The 20035-nt window shown below is 45.0% G+C and overlaps 1 protein-coding gene across 1 annotated transcript in view; it reads right to left on the bottom strand.

The window, feature by feature from the left end:
* The window catches only part of ITPR2 (inositol 1,4,5-trisphosphate receptor type 2), a 525149-nt gene that overhangs the window by 218709 nt on the left and 286405 nt on the right, over positions 1–20035 (bottom strand). Inside the window, exons 35-37 of the mRNA XM_062194964.1 lie at positions 17215–17405; positions 9364–9506; positions 2776–2884 (exon numbers count right to left, since the gene is read on the bottom strand). Of these exons, the coding sequence (XP_062050948.1) occupies positions 2776–2884; positions 9364–9506; positions 17215–17405 (443 nt within the window). The remainder of the gene's footprint in view (positions 1–2775; positions 2885–9363; positions 9507–17214; positions 17406–20035) is intronic.

The raw sequence follows: 20035 nt of genomic DNA on the forward strand, positions 1-20035 counted from the left end.
CTGCTTCGGTTTTATAACTCCTAAAGTCCTTGACAATGCAAAAGAGTAAGTGTCTCCGTATGCTCAGGAGGTGACTGGCGGTATGTTCAGGAAAGACGCTGTCCCCAGAGAGACGAAGGCAGGTTTAAAGGTGTGGAACTTGCAGAGCCACACCACCCTCTGTGGAGGGGAGGAGGCTGCAGGTTAAGCAGATCGCCATGACCAGTGACGTCACCAGTCGTGCCTGGGTGATGAAGCCTCCACTGACATCCAGCGCCCGGGAGAGCTCTGCACCCCTTCCCACACGCGCAGCCCTCTGCATCTCTTCCATCTGGCCGCCCATCTGTGCCCTCTGTAATATCCTTCAGAATAAGCCAGTCGGCGTGTTTCCCTAAGCAGCAATTCATTAAACCCGAGGAGGGAGTTCCAGCAGCCCCAGTGCGTATGCTGGTGATGCCCTAATGCTAGGGTCACACCAGCATCTGACAGGGGTGGGGCAGTCTCGGGGAACATGCTGTGGAGCCTGCAGGATCTCGGGCCATCTCCAGGTGCTGTCAGAACTGAACTGAATCCGGATGGGCGGGTGCCAGCCCGGACCTGCTACTGGAGCACTGCTCCCCTGGCAGGTGGGGGTCAGGAGGAACCCACACACACCTGGCATCAGAAGCTTGCTCTGAGAGCAGTAGGAGAACCTGAGTTCTTCCCCCCTCCCCCTCCTTATATCTTCAGAGGGACAAGCAGCAAACGCAGATGTTCTTTTAAAGGGACACTTTGCATGTAAATAGGTGGAGTCTCAAGGGGAGGATTAGGATAACCAGCGTAGAAAACCCTGCTGTGAGTTTGCTGCTGAGAGGCTTCTTGGGAATTCTGCAATCCACAGATGGTAGGTGACAGAGCACAGAGCAGGTACTAGGGACCCGGGGTGACTTCATGCAGTGTGCTCCTCTGAGTACTTCCTAGAATTGCTGAAAGGTGGCAAAAGAGTTCAAAGTGTTTTTGAAAACAGTGAAGTGCAACAAATTCAAAGCATATACCAGTCTGCATGGAAACTGCCCTCCACAGAAGCTGCAGTCAGCCACAGGCAAGCCCAGCACCTACAGGGGACAGGTGGCTTCTCACTGTCGGTAAAGGATCACATGGCGGGCGGAAGCATGGCCCTCCCCAGACGCCCAGGCCCTCAACATCTCCTGCCACGTTACCTCACAGGGAAAAAGGGGTTTTGCAGAGGTCACTGAGCTAAAGATCTTGAGACAGGGAGTTCCTGCTGGATTCTCCAGGTGGTTCCAAAATAATCCAAGCATTCCCAAGAGACAGCAAGACCCTTGAACACTGTTTACCAGTTTTTAAAACCATAGTAAACATTCAAACCTATACACATTTTTTTGAGTCTGAAATCTGAGAAGCACTTGCTAAAGTTGTAGTGACCATGTTTATTTTGCTAACTTGTCTCCCAAGTACAGTTTGAGTAATGAAGAGCACTAGTGCAAAACCAAAGGCATTCTGATCACTGAAGCAAACATCTGACGCAGAGGACTGTGAAGCAAGGTCCCGTCCATTAATATTTAAGATTCTACTGCATTTCTCGTCTGCAAGAATAGATTTAGGAAAAAAAAAAACTACCATCTTTTTGGAAATAGCATCTAGGTACATAAATTAATAAATAAAATAAAATTCTGTTTTAAATAAATCAGACCACTTTATGGTATTTACAGGGATAGACGAAAAAGCTATTAAGGAGTATGGTATAAATTTCATCTGATGGCTAACAAAGTAGAGACAGCTACCTAAGGAAAAAGAACTTCTCTAGATTTACATTTTATATTTAACTGTATCAACACAGGTATTAAACACACTGCTAGCGATCTCTTAATGAGCACCTGAGCTGTCATTCTTAATAGCAGGCTGACAATTATTATCTGTAAGTCGATATTTCCCTGAAAACCATTTGTGCAGTGCTTAAATTAATATAGCTAAGAATAGAAACTGACGATTCCACTTATAAAAATATTATAATACTTGCTAGAGTATTATCAAATGACATAAATATACATTTATAATAAAAAAATTAACAGATACCAAAACGCACATTCTCAACACACAGCAAGCAGAACACTGTACAAATCTAAACAATGCATTTCAATAACTCATTGTTTAAAAAGGTCATTTGGTCTGCTGAAACCCAAAAAGGAAAATGTACATATCTATGACAAAACATAGTGAAAAAATTAAACCAAATAAATAGGCCACTCTGATCTCAGCTATTTCTCAAATCAAAAAAGATTAGAAATGAATGTCAAAAAAGCTCAAATTATCTAATTCATCTAAATGCATACACCATTAACATATAATAAAAGTAATCATATAACAACATCTTGGGATCCATAGGTCACAGAATTCTGGAAATCCCACTTTATTCCCAAACACTAAAAATTAAAAAAGAATACCTCTGGTGTATCCGGTTAAGCCGTAGTCAGCAGCGCCAGCATCCCATATATGTACCTGTTTGAGACCCTGCTGCTCCACTTCTGATCCAGTTCCCTGCTAATGCACCTGGGTAAGCAGAGGAAGATGGCCCAAGGCTCTGGGCCCCTGTACCCACGTGGGAGAACTGGAAAAATCTCCTGGCTCCTGGCTTCAGCCTGGCCCAGCTCAGGTCATTGCTGCCCTCTGGGGACTGAACCAGTAGATGAAGATCTCCCTCTCCCCCACTTTTTCTCTCTCTCTCTCTCCTTTTTCTCTGTAATTCTGCCTTTCAAATAAATAAATAAATTTTAAAAAAGCAAAAAAAAAGAATACCTCTTCCACAAAGCTGTCTTTCTTCTCCAGCATTTCTCGTAGTGTCTTAAGGATCTTAATGCACAGTTTTTCTTCTTTTTCCATCAGCTTCTTCGTATGATTAATCAACCTGAAAGCAAAACATTACACCTTATAAAGGACAATGGTTTCTCTTCAAGTGACATATGAACATTCTATGCCATAGAATATATTTGAAAATAGGAAGCAGACCATATACAGGTTCTCAAAAGTTTTAAAATTATATTTCAGAGGGCTGGCACTGTGGCATAGTAGGCTAAGCCTCTGCCTGTGGTATTGGTATCCCATATCAGCACTGGTTCCTGTCCCAGCTACTCCTCTTCCAATCCAGGTCTCTGTTCATAGCCTGTGAAAGCAGTGGAAGGTAGCCCAAGTGTTAGACCCCTGCACTCAGGTGGGAAACCCCAGAAGAAGCTCCTGACTCCTGGCTTTGAAATGACCCAGCTCCGGCCACTGTAGCCACTTGGGGAGTAAACCAGCAGATGGAAGACCTTTCTCTCTGTCTCTTTCTCTCTGTAGCTCCACCTCTCAAATAATTAAAATCTTTTTTTTTTAAATGTATTCTGTATTAAAGAACATTCTTTTTTGTCTCAAAGATAATATGTATCAGTGATTCTCAAACTTTGGTAACATTCTTTTAATGAGACATAATACTCTTCAAAAAATAATGAAACACTGATATTCTCAATCCCATGTGCTTTGCTAATAGAAAATTATGACTATTTGTATTGTGTTACATTTTACTCTGTTGTAGCTATATATTTTCCCTGTACTGTATTAAGTACTGTTAGAGTGGCAGTGATGGCATACAACACTGCAACTTTAGCCTAACAAGCTGCTTTCCAATCCCCATTAATAAAAATGAGCTGGGGCCGGCTGTGTGACATAGCAGGTAAAGCCATAGCCTGCAGTGTCAGCATCCCACAAGGATACCAGTCCTGGCTGCTCCACTTCTAATCCAGCTCCCTGCCATGGCCTGGGAAAGCAGTAGAAGATGACCCAAGTGCTTGGGCCCCTGCACCCACATGGGAGACCCAGAAGAAGCTCCTGTCTCCTGACTTCAGATCAGCCCGGGTCCAGCCATTGTGGCCATTTGGGGAGTGAACCAGTGAATGGAAGACCTTTCTCTCTATATGTTCTCTCTCTCTCTCTCTCTCTCCCTCTCCCTCTCCTTCTCTCTCTAACTTTACTTCTCAAATAAATAAATAAATAAACTTAAAATAATGATGATGATGATGATGATGATGATGTGCTATTTTTCCATGCTAGGGCTTGGAAGAAACAATTTCTATGATTAGAAGCAAAAACTAGTAACATCAAGACAGTCTATCCATTTACTATGCACTGCTGTCTTGCTAGGAAATGCATTTTAGGATCATGGTTCTGTAACATCCCCCAGAGACTCCAAGTCCAGGAAAACATTCACAATCAGAAATTACAACTTAGCGCATCTAGCTTGCATGGTTAAAAAGCTGGTCTTCAGAATGCCCGGTGGGTAAGTCCTCCTAGAGAAACAACGATGCAGAAAAAGAGATGAGGCGAGTCCAGTGACGTAACACGTACTCTGGGACACGACCCTGAGAAAAGGCGGGGGCACCGGCCAAGGGCTAGCCAGTGCTCAGCAGGTGTCACAGCAAGGAGAGGTCCTCCCAGGGCGTCTCTCAATCCACCGGCACGACAGCCAAGGAACAGGTCCCCATCAGACTGCTGGTGCACACCAGACAGAGGCCTAGAGAGAGAGGGCCGTCTGCCCGTGGTTATGCAATTCTAGGGGGTGGACCAGGGAACGCCTCAGGCCCATGTGCCCTGAGATCCAAACCTGGAAGCACCCCCTGGTGACTGGGACACAGCACGTGCACTGACCCTGAGTCTCAGGGTTACTGAGCAGGGCTGGGGAGCACACAAGGTTGCACATAGCCACCTGCCAGCAGCAGCATACCACACAGGCGCCAGTCTACACCGTAAACCAGACAAAGGCCGGAGGGGTAGTACTTGACCAGAGAAGCGGTCTGCGAAGGGCTAACATTGAACTGTGGAGATTTCACCTGGCCGGGATGGGCAGGGGGAGCAGGTACCCCTGAAAACAGCCCAGGCAGAAAGCACACTGTCCTGTCCAGGAAATGACGACATACGCCAACTGCCGGCTGAGACCTAAAGGCTTGGACAGGAGAAGAGTGGGAGACACGGCTTGGGAAGAAGGGACCGGGATATATGCAAAAGCATGGGAAAGTGTTCTAGAGAAAGAGGGAATCACAGCTTCAAGGGCCCGAATGACCCTTCACCACCAACAGCCGTGGGAAGGAGGAGCCAGAGGAGCCAGAAGAAGGCCAGGGAGCAACAGGGCAAGTGGCATGGCAAGGATCAAAGAGCCAGCATGGACATGTGATAGCTGAGGCTTGCAGCAAGAGCCGTGTGGGATGGGGGGGGGGGGGGGGCAGAGCACAGGTCCCTGACACGTCCACGCTGGTTGACACGTGCACAGGGCCCCTTTTGAACAGTCCCCATTTCATGCCAACAAAGCAGTAAACAAGGACAGTATCAGCGATGTCTGAGCCTCCCTCAGACACCCAGGGCCTAGGTTCCATATCCACAGGCTCCGTATCCACACGGACAAGCCCAGCAGGCAGAGAAAGTGTGTAAAGGTTCTCCTTGCAAGAAAACGGAAGCCTGCCTCTCTGTGATTTCTCTTTGGTCCTTTCTTCCACATGACGATCTCCGAGTACTTGGAAAGTTTTGGTGGATGTTGCAAACGCTTTACCTTTTCCTTAGATGAAATATGCAGCTCACGGGCCATATTGAAAATATGGATCATAAGGCTGAATGATGACCTGCTATGTATGTATAAAAGATATTCATATATGATATAATTTTTGGTTACATTCAATCAGTGCTTTTCAGTTTTTTCTACAAAGAAATACATTTCACACATCTCACTGTTTATGTGTATGTGTATAAATTCCCTATATAAGATAAACTCATATTGTATATCTTGTCAAATTTTTAATTAGCTGCCTCTATCTAAATAATTCAAAAATCCATAAATGGACCACATCCCACACTTCATAAAAGAACAACAACAAAAAAATATGTTTTCTCTGATGTGTGCTAGCTAACATAGAATTGTGGCTTTTTTAGCCCTTCTTTATACGCCTGTGGAGCTATGGTCTTTCTACTTTTCACTTGTTAAATATGATGGTTCATGCTGCAATAAGCCTCTGTTTATAGAGTGGATTGAAATCATGTCTTTGCAAAAATTAGAAAAACAAAAAGGAAAGAAGAAGGAGGATTGAAGGAGGGAGAGAGGGAAATATGGTTACCTTCTTAGAGCGGTACCTATGAGACATGAAATCTGTTCTCTTTATATTAACACAATTTTTTTTTTTAAAGGGGAAAGGGGGTCCAGTGCCATGCCATAGTGGGTAAAGCCACAGCCTGCTGCACCAGCATCCCATATGGGCACCGGTTCTAGTCTCGGCTGCTCTACTTCCAATCCAGCTCTCTGCTATGGCCTGGGAAAGCAGTAGAAGATGACCCAAGTCATTGGGCCCCTGCACCTGCACGGGAGACCCAGAAGAAGCTCCTGGCTCCTGGCTTCAGACCAGTGCGGCTCCGGCCATTGCAGCTATCTGAGGAGTGAACCAGTGGATGGAAAGACCTCTTTCTCTGTCTCTCCTTCTCTCTGTGTGTAACTCTTCCAAATAAAAGAAATAAATCTTTTAAAAAAGGGATACGGGGAGGCACTGATTTGCTTGGGTCAATACCCAGTTGCCTTAAAGAGCAGTGTTCACATGGACTTCTCGCGTCTCTCTCTCTGTGACTACACAGATCTGTGAAACGAACTGCTACCCTCACTTCCACCATTCACATGGTCCTGAAGACCCACCGCAGCCAACAGATTTAAAGAATGAGATTCATCTGAAGAGGCAGCAAGTCCCAGTTAGGCCACTGCCCTAAATTCATACCTCCAACTGAGCCTGATGAGAGCACTGGGAGCTGCAAGGCGCCTTGCATAGATTGAAGGAAGTTAGGTTCTAATTCTGATATCCTGGAAAAGGAAACCACTGCTTCTTCGCTGAGTTGGGGACAGAGCAGGGTAAGCACTACAGCAGAAAATACACATTCCTGAGCCTGTAACAGCACAACAACCCCTTCTCTAACCAGTGGAGCAACAGGGACATTGTTTCGCTCCATCTGGGCCTAGGAGCTGTGGCCCCTTCCCATTATCTCGCCACTTTCACTTCTCTCCTTTCCGTGCACCCCGTGGTGCTACATCCTTCCTCCACCTTCAGCACAGGCCAGCATTTACTTGATATCCTGAGTTCCTCTGCATCATTTTCTCACAGTCCTCTATCTTCCAGTCCTAGACCACTGCCGTCGAACAAAAGCCTGTGCCAGGACAGGAAGGCTCCACCTATCTGTGCTGTCAGATACGTTGGCCATGAGCACAAGTGGCCACTGAGCACCTGAAATGTGCCAAATGTGATAGAGAAAGTGAATTTTTGTTTTATTTTAATTCCAATTGAAATAGCCATATGTGGCTCATTGCTACCATACTGGCACCCTTGCTCTTGACAAGGAGCCAGAATTTTCTCTAAAGGGTCTAATAGTAAATATTTTAGGCTTTGGGGACCATTCGGTCTCTGTGGCAATGAGCTGATTCTGCTACAGCGGCATGAAAGCTATAAACATAATCATTGTAGCATGAAACACATAAACGAATGTATATGGCTGTGTTTCAATAAAACTTTATTTACAAAAATGAGCAGCAGGACCAATTTAGCCTGAGATCCACAGTTTGCCAACCCCTGCTCCAGGCCACCCAATCTCTAGAATGTATCAACAGAATTAGATTACTTTACCGGAGTTAAAATTCTTGGGCTTATAACCTACTTTCAAACCAATACACTAAACACTGATACATGTTCACAGGCAGTGAAGGGTATTTTGCAAAGACTCTATTTTTATACTGAATTCCTAAGTAATACCTCTGCTTAAAATTGCGCATCTGATGGTCTCGGGAGTCACCAGTTTTGTGAATCCTCTTGCCTCTTCACTGGAAAGTCTTTATCAGACGACTGGCAAGTGTCCAAACACATTCTTCTAGGACCCCTGGTATATAGCAGGTCTACATCCAAGAACCCCTAACTCTGGCCATAACACAGAAACTTCAACCTATTATTCCATATAGTCCTCCCAGTCCCTTCTCATCCTATACCTTGTCTACTTCCCCAGGGTCCCAGACGTCCCTGGTCTAAGAGCACACACACTTCTTTTGTCCCCAGGCCTTTCTTTCTGCCTCAGGACGTGGTAGCAATGTGTGAGGGCACCTGACCTCTCTCTGCAGCATCTTCAACCACAGCATAACTGGCCTGGACGGGTGACAGTCAAGCGGCATGGCGGCATGGCACTCTCTTCCCCTGGGAAGACTGCGCCCCTGCGTACCGGGCCAGCACGTGACTACCTGCAAATCCCTCAGTGGAGTGACCAATGCTCTCCACAAAGAGACCAAGTGCTCTTCCTTCTGGAGAAGCGCTACCTTTTCTCACCACTGCTTACACCTGTCCCTCTTCCTGGAGAATTCTCATGAACCATTAGAATGGAAATATTCTAGGGCAGACATATCAATGATAGTGGATCTGGCCGGCACGTGGCTCACTAGGCTAATCCTCCACCTGCGGCGCCGGCACATCGGGTTCTAGTCCCGGTCAGGGCGCTGGATTCTGTCCCGGTTGCCCCTCTTCCAGGCCAGATCTCTGCTATGGCCAGGGAGTGCAGTGGAGGATGGCCCAAGTCCTTGGGCCCTGCACCTGCATGGGAGACCAGCATAAGCACCTGGCTCCTGGCTTCGGATCAGCGCGGTGCGCCAGCTGCAGTGGCCATTGTGGGGTGAACCAACGGAAAAGGAAGACCTTTCTCTCTGTCTGTCTCTCTCACTGTCCACTCTGCCTGTCAAAAAAAAAAAAAAAAAAAAAAAAGATAGTGGATCTGACAATATCATTAAAATGCTAAGAAAAATGAGCAAAGGAAAGAGGTACAGTTGAGGATCACCAAGGCAGCACGGCCAAGTGGAGGACCTGAGTTGTCACAGCTCTGTACCTGCAGCACACCTGAGCCTCAGCTCCCAGCCCTGAAATGAGGCTGACCTTGCAATCTCACCAGGAGGTTATGCAAATGGCACAAAACGATAGCTAAACACAGAACAATACCCATAAGGCCTCAGCAAATGTCAGCTCCCCTTCCTTTCTCTCTAGGTTAATGAAAATTAGTGACTTTAAGGAATTTTTAAAAATCACATCATGTAGTTATGGAAAGGAAATAGAACCAAGACAATGAGGATAGTTTATGCCCAATGACACAATTCCTTTTCAGAAAACTTGAGTGGAACAACTTCATCTTCACCACAATAAAATTTCAAATGACTCCATGTAGTTATTGGGAGTGTATTGTAATAGAGATTTCCACCTTTGCTGACTCTGTGGTCTGGCACTGGGTGTGAATGGGCACAGAGCAGAGGGGCAGAGGCCCCCTCAGTGGGTAACTCTGGCAGAACCGCACCCCGCACCCACGTACTTGGACATGAAAGCACCGCATCTGATTCTCGCGTCACTTCCCTCGGGGAACAGCAGCTCCGGACTGTAGAGCACATCCACCAGCACGGAGAACTCAGCCTGCATCATGGGGCTCAACTGCTGCTCCAAGGAGGCCACCACGTCCTGAGGGGAAGCACAAGAGGACACAGGCGGGGCCCAGCTCAGACTCCATCTGCAGACAGGACGAAGCGACCAACACCAAGGAGGAACGGCATTTCAGAATTTCAGACGCGTCCCCAGAGTCCCCTGGCACCCAATGTCTGCTGCGGGAATAGTGCTGGGTCTCTGGTTGTTGCTGCTGCTGTTTTTCCATTTATAAAATAAATCAGAGGTGGGTAACTATGAAACTTTTATGGACAAGAGGGAAACTCAATAAAGGCTTGGTACAGGCCCTGCAGAGTCTAGGGTTATAAAATGCAGACATAACAAGCTGGAACAAATTGGGGGCACCTGGAGGGAACCACTAAAAAAAAAAAAAAATTCCTATTTGTCACAGTTCATCCCGAACTTACCATCACTTACAACGGGGAGATCCAGTGACACACTATCAGAAGCATGATAGTACTTTCTAGAGGTCCAATGGCATTCAACAGGATTTCAAATGACAGTTCTTGATGGTCTCTCTTGGTCACGTACCTAATGCCTTACTTGGTCCCCTTCCCTGCTAACAGAATCCTGGTGTTTCTCACGCTGGCAGCAACATTCTCATGGGCTTGAGTCAAGGTGGTTACCCCTGGCCAGTGCTTCTCCTCTACTCCCAACCTCGCACCACTGGCCTCAGCATGATTGTGGGACAGCCTCAGTCGATGACAATCAGGGTTCGTCTGCACAGCCAGCCAGGTGTGTGCTGGGGGCAGAGAGATTCTTTCAAAACCACCTACTGCCCGCAAAGAGCCTGCAGTGTGAATCCACACAGGCTCTTCCTGTGGCCTCAGAAGATCTGCCCCAACCGGAAGACAGGCCCGGGCCTGCGTGGCTGCTGAATTCACTAACTCAGGGGGCAGCCACAACTCCAGGCTTCTTGCTATCAAACAAGATAGTAGTCTTCCTTATGTAAGCCACTTTCAGTTGAATATTGTGTTGATTAATGTTGAAAGCATCCTAACTGATGCTTTTTAAAATAAACTTAGGCAGTGATAATTTCCCGCATATTACTTAATGGTTAGACCAACCCTCTTCATTTTAAAAATATATTCAAAGACCAAAAAAATAAATAAAAACTCATCTGAAGCAACAATGTACTTGCCCACAACAGAAGGATCCCTTGCTATGCAGAAAACGGCCTCGGCTGATTATTACTCTCGAATACAGAAGCTCAGATAGGAACCCCACCCTCCTGATTTCACGATTTCAGGACCTGGCTCCTGTCTAACTCTTTCCCCTTTCAAGAACAACAATCACTTCTACTTTGACTACTCTCAGTAAGCTTTCTAAGAACAGGTAAAGGAGGTTACTGAGAAAATAAGAGAAAGGGTCAAACCAGGTATTATATAACAACAGAAAGAGAGAATGCTTCACAAGTAGCTAGTAAATTTGTTGGCTTAATGTTGCTAAAATATATCTACAAGTACATATGATTTCAAACTGTTTGCATCAAAATTAAGGTATCTTTAACTTCTAAAATTTCTGAACTGACATAGTTTTAATTTACATTAAGTCAAAGGCTTAATGCTCCACTAAAGAAAGAGTTCAACAAATAGTATAAATACCACAGTTCAGCAGGAATATAGACAAGGGCTATAACAATAATCAAATGAGATGACATCTATTTTACTCACGTAAATTTTAAAATAGTGACAGCTCATTAAAACTATAGTAGTGTATGATTCTTAATTTGTTTGACAAAGATTTAAAAGTTTGACAAAACACTTTATTTGCAAGAAAGCTGATAATACACAGGCATTTCTTTCATTTTGTTTTTGCTTTTGCTTTTGTTTATTTTAACTTTAGCTACCACCTATAAAGAACATGTGGTATTTATCTTTCTGGGTCTTGCTTATCTCACTCAATTCAATGTCCTCCAATTGTAACACTTTTGATGTAAATAGTAGAATGTCATTCTTTTTATAGCTGAAAAATATTCCACTAAATATATATATGTATGGGGTCAGTGCTATAGCACAGTGGGTTACAGCCCTGGCCTGAAGCGCTGGCATCCCAAATGGGCACCGGTTCGAGTCCCGGCTGCTCCTCTTCCGATCCAGCTCTCTGCTGTGGCCTGGGAAAGCAGTAGAAGATGCCCCAAGTCCTTAGGTCCCTGCACCCACATGAGAGATGCACAAGAGGCTCCTGGCTCCTGGCTTCAGATCGGCTCAGCTCCGGCTGTTACAACCGTCTGGGGAGTGAATCAGAGGACGGAACACCTCTCTCTCTGTTTCTACCTCTCTCTGTAACTCTTTCAAATAAATAAAATAAATCTTAAAAAAAAAATATGTACATATATATATATATGACATTTTATTTATCCATTCATCTGATGATGGACACCTTGGTTGATTATATATTTCGGTTACTGTCAACAGCACTGCTAAAAACATGGTGGTGCAGATATCTCTTTGATAACACTGTGTTCAAGTTTTCTGGGTATATATCCAGTAATGAAACTGACGGGTCATACAGCAAGTCTACTTTCAGTTTTTGAAGAAATCACACTGATTTCCACAGTGGCTGCACTGAATGACATTCCCACCAAATATAAGTGTCCCCCTTTGTCCATATCTTTGCCAGCATTTGTCTCTGTCTTTTGCTTAACAGCTTTGCTAACGGGGTGAAGAGATACCATGGTGGTTTGCCTCTCTCCCCAAGCCTCCCAAAATGCCAGGCTCAATTGGCTAGGGTAAATGCATTTTTTAATACCATTTCCCACAAACTCTTGATAAGTACCCTTGTAACTTTTGGATGACCTCTCTTTATTTCATGTACTAAGCAAAGGGCGCTCAGGCAGCCATGAAGTGAGTTCTGTCAGCACTTCTTATTTTGACCCTGGGCCAACTGCATTACTTCTTTAAATCACTGTTTCCCCATATGGACACTGGGATAATGATGCTGACAATCACGTGGGCTTGCCGTGAGGATGAAAGGCAAGCACACAGAACAGCCTCTGACAGACTGGTCCCCACTCCTTATAAATGCTGCAATCATTGTTATGGAAGGGTTATGGTTCTGATCTCACCTGATTTCATCACTGTCATGCATTTCCCACAATGGTTCCAATGCTCTTCTTTTTCAGTTAAATTGGAAGCAATTTTTTAAAAATATTTATTTATTTACGAGACAGAGAGCTTTCAGTCTTTGGCTTGCTTCCCCATTCCCATAACAGTTGCAGCTGAGACTGGCAGAAGCTGGGAGCCAGGAACTCAACCTAGGTCTGCCTTGTGAGTACCAGAGACCCAACCACTTAAGCCATCACCTACTGCCTCCCAGGGAGTAGAGGAAGTTAGAATCACACACTGACCTGGGACTCAAACCCAGGCATTCCAGTATGGGACATGGGCTTCTCAGCCAGCATCTTAACCACCAGGCCAAATGCCTGGGCTGATTGTTACACTTTAAAGTACTTTCTGCTCTTGACATCTGTGACACCGTGCTTTCTTTATTTTCCACCTGTGTCCTAACTATTCCTGCACCAACTCATGTAGCCCCTGATTCTTTTCTCTTCTACATCTTTGCTTCTGAGATCTCACTCAATTCCATACATGTTTCTTGTGTGGTTTTAATTTTCCTGGAACTTCTCTCATTTACGTTTCCAGCACAGACACCTTTCCAAAACACCCCTGGTTCATGTATCCAGTGGCCTAGCTGGCTCCAACTTAGGTATCTCAAAACTAAAATTCCCCAATAGGGCAGGCATGCTTGGGTTCAAGACCCAGCTCCACTTCCAATTCCACTTCCTGCCAATGCACACCCTGGGAGGCAACAGTGATGGGGCAAGCGGTTAGGTTCTTGCCATCCAGAAGAAGGAACTGGATTGAGTTCCTGGCCCCTGGCTTTAGCCCAGATGGGCTGAGGACTAAATCTGCAGATGGGAACTCTCTGTGACTCTGATTGTCTGTATGTTTCTCTGACACTCAAATAAATAAATGAAACTTAAATAAATAAATAAATAAAATTCCTCCAATAGAACGCTAATTCAGACTCTCCCCCAAGCTCTTTCTCTCCTACTACTTCTTATCTTAGCAGGTGACAGAACCACATTGAACCCAGAGACATCCTTGATTCCTCTTCCCTGTCTAGCAAATCCTGTTGACCTCATAACCAAACACATCCAACTCACCCACTTCTCTTCATTATTATTGGTATCTCCGTAAGCCAAACCACCATCTTCTTTTGCCTGAATTCAGGCAGACACTGAGATAAATTACTGCCTCCATGTCTGGACCCCAAAATCCACTCTAAACTCATATTGATCTTTTTCCTGGTAAACCAGGTAACATCTTTCCACTTGGGACAATCTACAACAACTTGCTTTCACACATATAATATAACCCAAACGCCTTAACCATGGGTCTTCATCCATTCAGGCTGCTGTAACAACATTCTATCAACTGGGAAGCTTACCAACAACAGAACTTATTCTAGAATGAGAAGCTTAAGATCAAGGTATCGGCAGATTTGGTGCCTAGTGAGTCCCTCTTCCTGGCAAAGAGAGGGTGCCTCCTTGATAATCCTCACAGTAACATCTCCTTTGGGTCTACTTCTATAAGGGCACTAATCCCATTATTGAGGGTTCCATTCTCATGCTATAATCCCCTCCCCAAAGGCCTCACCTACTTATATCCATCTTGGGGGGGAATGAGGATTTCAACACAGGGATTTTAGGGGCACTCAAACATTCAGACCATAGCACCAACGAACTCTCTACATGACTTGATGCCTCATCTCTTAATATGTTCCTCCTTTAATCCCTAAACCCCTGCCCCAGTAAACATCTCTTGGCTCAACTTAACCAACTTCACTCCTGGTTAATCGACATTTGCCTCTGCTGTCCCCTTCCCATAACACCCTGTCTCCAAATCTCTGAATAGATGACTCCCCTTCATTATGCAGGTCTCAACACAGATGTCCCCTTGATAAAGAGCAACTCTCTAACTACAGGATCACTCTGCCAGTCATTCTCCACCACATGGTCTTTCTGCTTTATTTTATTCACAGCACATTTAATTACCTAACACTTCATCATTTATTTCATGACTTACAATGTATGTCCCAGGAGAGCACAGACCCCATTGCTCTACCTGGAACACTTCACACAGTGACTAGTGTGGAATTTTCTGGGTAAGTATTTACTTCATGAATGCAGTCACTGTTCTAGGAGAGGCTTAAGGCACACCATCTGCAGGCCAGCTCACACTACTCGCTACCTCAGCTCTAAAATGTGCCCCTGCCTCAGCTTCACCAATCTGCCTGTCTTCTACGCTTCCTGACTGCCTTTTTATTTATTTGGATATTCTGCCACTCTTAGTCACTTTTTTTCTATCGCTACATTCTCTCTTGTGCCAACAACCACCACTATCCTTGCTCCAACTATTTCAGATATGCAAGGTCTTCAAAAAGTTCAAGGAAAATTCATATTATGAAAACTATACATGGCTTCATGCCCTTGTATCGACTTCATGTCTAAGATACCGAGTAGCCTGTTAACATAACTCAACGCATTTTTCAGTGACCAGAGCCATTACCCTCCTACTGTGTCCCCTCCTCCCCACTTCTTTTTGTTTAAAGATTTATTTATTTGAAAGTCAGAATTACACAGAGAGAGAAGGAGAGGCAGAGACAGGGAGAGGTCTTTCATCTGCTAGATCACTCCCCAATTGCCCACAACGGCCTGAGCTATGCCAATCTGAAACCAGGGGCCAGGAGTCCTTCTGGGTCTCCCATGTGGGTGCAGAGGCCCAAGGACTTGAGCCATCTTCTACTGCCTTCCCAGGCCACAGCAGAGAGCTGGATCAGAAGTGGAGCAGCCGGGACTTGAACCAGCAACCGTATGGGATGCCAGTGTTGCAGGTGGCGGCTTTACCTGCTACACCACAGCACCAGCCCCCTCCCCTCTTCTTTTCTCCTACAACAGTCTTAACAGCACCTGATCTCCAATCACCAGGGCCTCTCGAACTCTGCTCGGGGAAGCCTGTGCTGTGTTGCAGTGGGTTAATTCATGACCTGCTACACAGGCATCCCATATGGATGCTGGTTTGAGTCCCGGCTGCTCCCCTTCTGATCCAGCTCCCTGCTCATGTATCTGGGAAAGCAGTAGAAGATGGTTCAAGTGCTCCTGCACTCACATGAGAAACCCGGAAGGAGTTCCTGTTTCCTGACTTCAGCCTGCCCCAGCCCCAGTTGTTGTAGTCATTTGGGAAGTGAACCAAGGGAGGGAAGATCTTTCTCTGTATTGCTCTCTCTCTCAGTAACTCTGCTTTCAAATAAATAATAAATCTAAACAACAACAACAATAAAACACTCCTCTCCTGTCCTCACTCTACCTCAGCCCCAAGTGTGCTGATCCAGCCCTCACTATTATCTAACACACCTGTTTCTTCATAACATTCATACAGCCACCCAAGTAACTCCCAACTAATCTGCCCTTCTCAGGCTCTTTCTGAAAATCCTATCCTATAAACCAATAACCGCTTACTCATTTATATAATGACCTTTCCCCCACACTGTTGACGACTCATAGCCTTCAAGTTTCTCATACTATCTAAATCTAGCTTGTCCTTTTAATCACATTTAACATGCATCTACACGTGACCCTTTAAGAATATTTATTCCCATTCCTGAATTTACCATTCTCCAAAATTAAAACACTTTATCAAATCATATTCCAACTAGCTCCACGAACTCTTTCTATGCGGATGGGAAGACATCTGTTATGGGCTGAATGCTAGTCCTGTTCCTCCAAATTCATGAGCTGATATTTTAACTCACAGCCTTCTATCATGCGGCTCTATTTAGAGACAGGATCTTTCAAAAAACAATTAATATAAGTGAGTTTTTGTGGGTGGGCCTTAAGCCAACATGACTGTGGCCCTCATGAGAAGAGAGCATTACAACACAGGTGGTACAAGTAGACAGGGAAGACCCAGGTGGGCTCAGAGAAGGCAGCTACTTGCAAGCCCAGGACAGAGGCCTCAAACAAAAACACTTCTGACACCACGGCCTTGGATTTCCAGCTTCCACAACAGTGGGAAGATGAACTTCCATGGCCTAACTAAGCCATCCAGTCTGCGGTATTCTGTTACGGCAGCCAAGCAGACCAGTACTTCTTTCTTTACCCACTGTCTCAGAATGTCCAACCAAAAACAAGAGGGAGATACTATGCAAGTCACTTAGGAATAAAGATGCCTACAGCATCCTGACCAAAAGATTATAACAGAATACTGAAAGATAAATTTAAGCAAGACTACAAATAACTAATTTATGATCTAAATCTCACAGTAAATTATTTTACCAGTTTTATCACTGATATTATTATTTTTATATTAAGACCCACTATTCACTACTATATATACCATTGAAACACATTAAAAAAAACCTCGAAACAACTTTTCCATGGAAGCCATATATTTAAAAAGGTAGTGGTTGGGTGGGTATTTAGCCTAGGCAATTGAGAGGGGAGCCAATAATCCCAAGCTCGCTTGCTCTCTCTCTCTCCCTCCACCTGTCTCTGTGTGTATCTGTCAGTGTATCCTTCTCTCTCTCTCTGCTTCATAAATAACTAGACTGGTGGTAGTAGAGGGTTGTAAAATAAAGCTTGTAATTACCCAGAATTCGTGTGATGACGTATTTTAAAACCTGCAATTCAAAAGATACAAATGTGATTTCATGCTCACTGTACCTGTAACTTTTCAATAATATTTCTGTAGTCCCAAGCAGGCCCTCCAAGAGCTTCCTTAAAGCGTGGTCCAGAGCGAGCCGACAGTCTCCAGCCCATGGCTGCTCTCTGCACCATATTGGAGTGGCTCTTCATGAACAGAGTGTTGACCTGACTGTCCAAATCCACCGGAATGGCAATGCCACGATTTTTTGCTGAAAAAAGAAAGATTTGAAATGTTTCCCTCTTAACTGGACTATAGCTTATTACACATGATACAATCTGATAAACATAGAATAAAAAAGAAAAAGCATCAAAATTTTAAGCTCTGCCATTAAATTGCTTTATATAACTACAAAAGCTTTTAACCTGAAAGTATTTCAATTCCTAAGACCAATTAGTAAAGGCAGATCATTAAACTTCCAAGAACTTATTTGATTTTGCAATGATTAATGTTTGAAACACACTTGATACCGCATCAATACAGAAAAACACTAAAACAACCAGGCAGATTTATACTTCCCAGATGCCAAAGAAAGCAGGAAGGCAGACGGAAAACACATGATAAAATCCTGCCAATTTCTTCATTAACTTAATTATTGTGTGCCTGCACATGAGCGCGCGCACACACACACACGCAGGGTTTACAACATCTAAGAGTACTAGTATAAAGTGAAAAAATAAAGAGTGAGAAAAGTATGCATTGAGGGGCCGGCTCTGTTGTGCAGTGAGTTAACGCCCTGGCCTGAAGCGCAGGCATCCCATATGGGCACTGGTTCAAGACCTGGCTGCTCCACTTCTGATCCAGCTCTCTGCTTTGGCCTGAGAAAGCAATAGAAGGTGGCCCAAGTCCTTGGGCCCCTGCACCCCTGTGGGAGACCTGGAAGATGCTCCTAGCTCCTGGCTTCAGATCGGAGCAGCTCTGGCCATTGCAGCCAACTGGGGAGTGAACCAGCAGATGGAAGACCTCTCTCTCTCTCCCTCCCTCCTTCCCTCTCACCCTCTCTCTCCTCTCTGTCTCTCTCTCTCTCTCTCTCTCCCTGCCTCTCCTCTCTCTGTGTAACTCTTTCAAATAAATAAATCTTTAAAAAAAAAAAAAAAAGTATGCATTGAAAGATGATGCACATGACAGGTCCTTTTCTCCAAGATCTACTGAATTTATTTTTTAACAAATATATCACAACTATACTGAAAAATGGGGAGGCTTGCCACAAGGAAAACACAAACACTGAGGTGTTTTTGCAAGACAGAATGAAGACAGGATTATCCCACAAGAGAAGAAAGTGCCCATGGGAGATCAGAGTTGGAACAGGTCAACTAATACAGAGTGTGACCTGGGGTGTGAGGTGTCACTGCGGCCACTCATCAAAGAATCACAGATGCAGAGTTGGGACGCTCAGGTGTGACCTGGGGTGTGAGGTGTCACTGCGGCCACTCATCAAAGAATCACAGATGCAGAGTTGGGACGCTCAGGCCCTCCTCCTTCTGACTAGCACAAACAGAGCAGCTGGCCGCAGCAGGTCTTACCCAGAGGATAAAGGCAGAGCCATGCAGAAACATTCTCCCAGGACAGTAGACTATCTGACGGCAGAGAATGCCAAATCAAGGTGTGAGGGCTTGACCTGGAAGTGGAGCAACTTCTCACCAAGTAGCTACATGGATAGTCAAACAAAGGGGAGGGGAGGACAGACAAAGCAGGCTGCAGCACTCAAGCGAATGCCCCCAGGTTGTAAGATTCGCTGGTGTTCCCAGTCTGGCTTCTGCTATTAAACGCATCACTCCCCAACCCCAAAGAAGAGACTACATAGCATTTGCTCAGTCTGAAACACACAACTCCAGATCAGGGTTGTCATTTAAATGAGGATTCAGGGAGAGAAGTAGTCCCTTAAAACTGCAGGGGAGCTGGTGTCGCGGCTCACTAGGCTAATCCTCCGCCTTGCAGCGCCGGCACACCGGGTTCTAGTCCTGGTCGGGGCGCCGGATTCTGTCCCGGTTGCTCCTCTTCCAGGCCAACTCTCTGCTGTGGCCAGGGAGTGCAGTGGAGGATGGCCCAAGTCCTTGGGCGTGCACCCCACGGGAGACCAGGATAAACACCTGGCTCCTGGCTTGGGATCAGTGCGGTGCGCCAGCCCCAGCACGCCAGCCGTGGTGGCCATTGGAGGGTGAACCAACGGCAAAGGAAAACCTTTCTCTGTCTCTCTCACTGTCCACTCTGCCTGTCCAAAAAAAAAACTGCAGGGGAAACCCATCCAGCCACTCATACCACTCATTACAGACACTGTAATGACACACCAGCAAGGGTCATCAGGAAAACCAGGAATGTTAGAAAGGACTGAGCCCAGCGAAGAGAGCATTCCAGCTAAAGCAAAACATGTTTAAATAATTCCAATTATTGTCCTCAGAAAATTCTAAGTATGTATTACATGCAAAAAAAAATTTGAAAATCAGAAAAAAATAGATATCTTAGAAATGAAGAATTGTGTAAATAAACATTTCAACAACCAGCTGCATAAAAAAGGTCAAGCGCAAAGAAATCTGGAAAAGGAAGTCAAGGAATCTTCTAGAACTTAAGGCATAAAAGATCGAAAGGGAAAATAGAACAAGGATTATGAAATAGAGAAGCCAATCTAGGAAGTTAAACCTCTAACAAATGTTAAGTTCCAGAAAGGACTAGAAGACACAGTGAAAGGGAGCAAATAGTGAAGAAAATAACAGAAGACAACTTGTATGAGCTGCACACGGCCGTAAGTGTGCAAACCAAAAGGGTCCAGTGTATGTTAAACAGGGGCACACACACATAGTGGTCATGTGCCCACAGAGGTTTGGAATCCCGACTCTGATCATA

The sequence above is a fragment of the Lepus europaeus genome, chromosome 6 (genome assembly GCF_033115175.1).
Source record: "Lepus europaeus isolate LE1 chromosome 6, mLepTim1.pri, whole genome shotgun sequence".
NCBI lineage: Eukaryota > Metazoa > Chordata > Mammalia > Lagomorpha > Leporidae > Lepus > Lepus europaeus.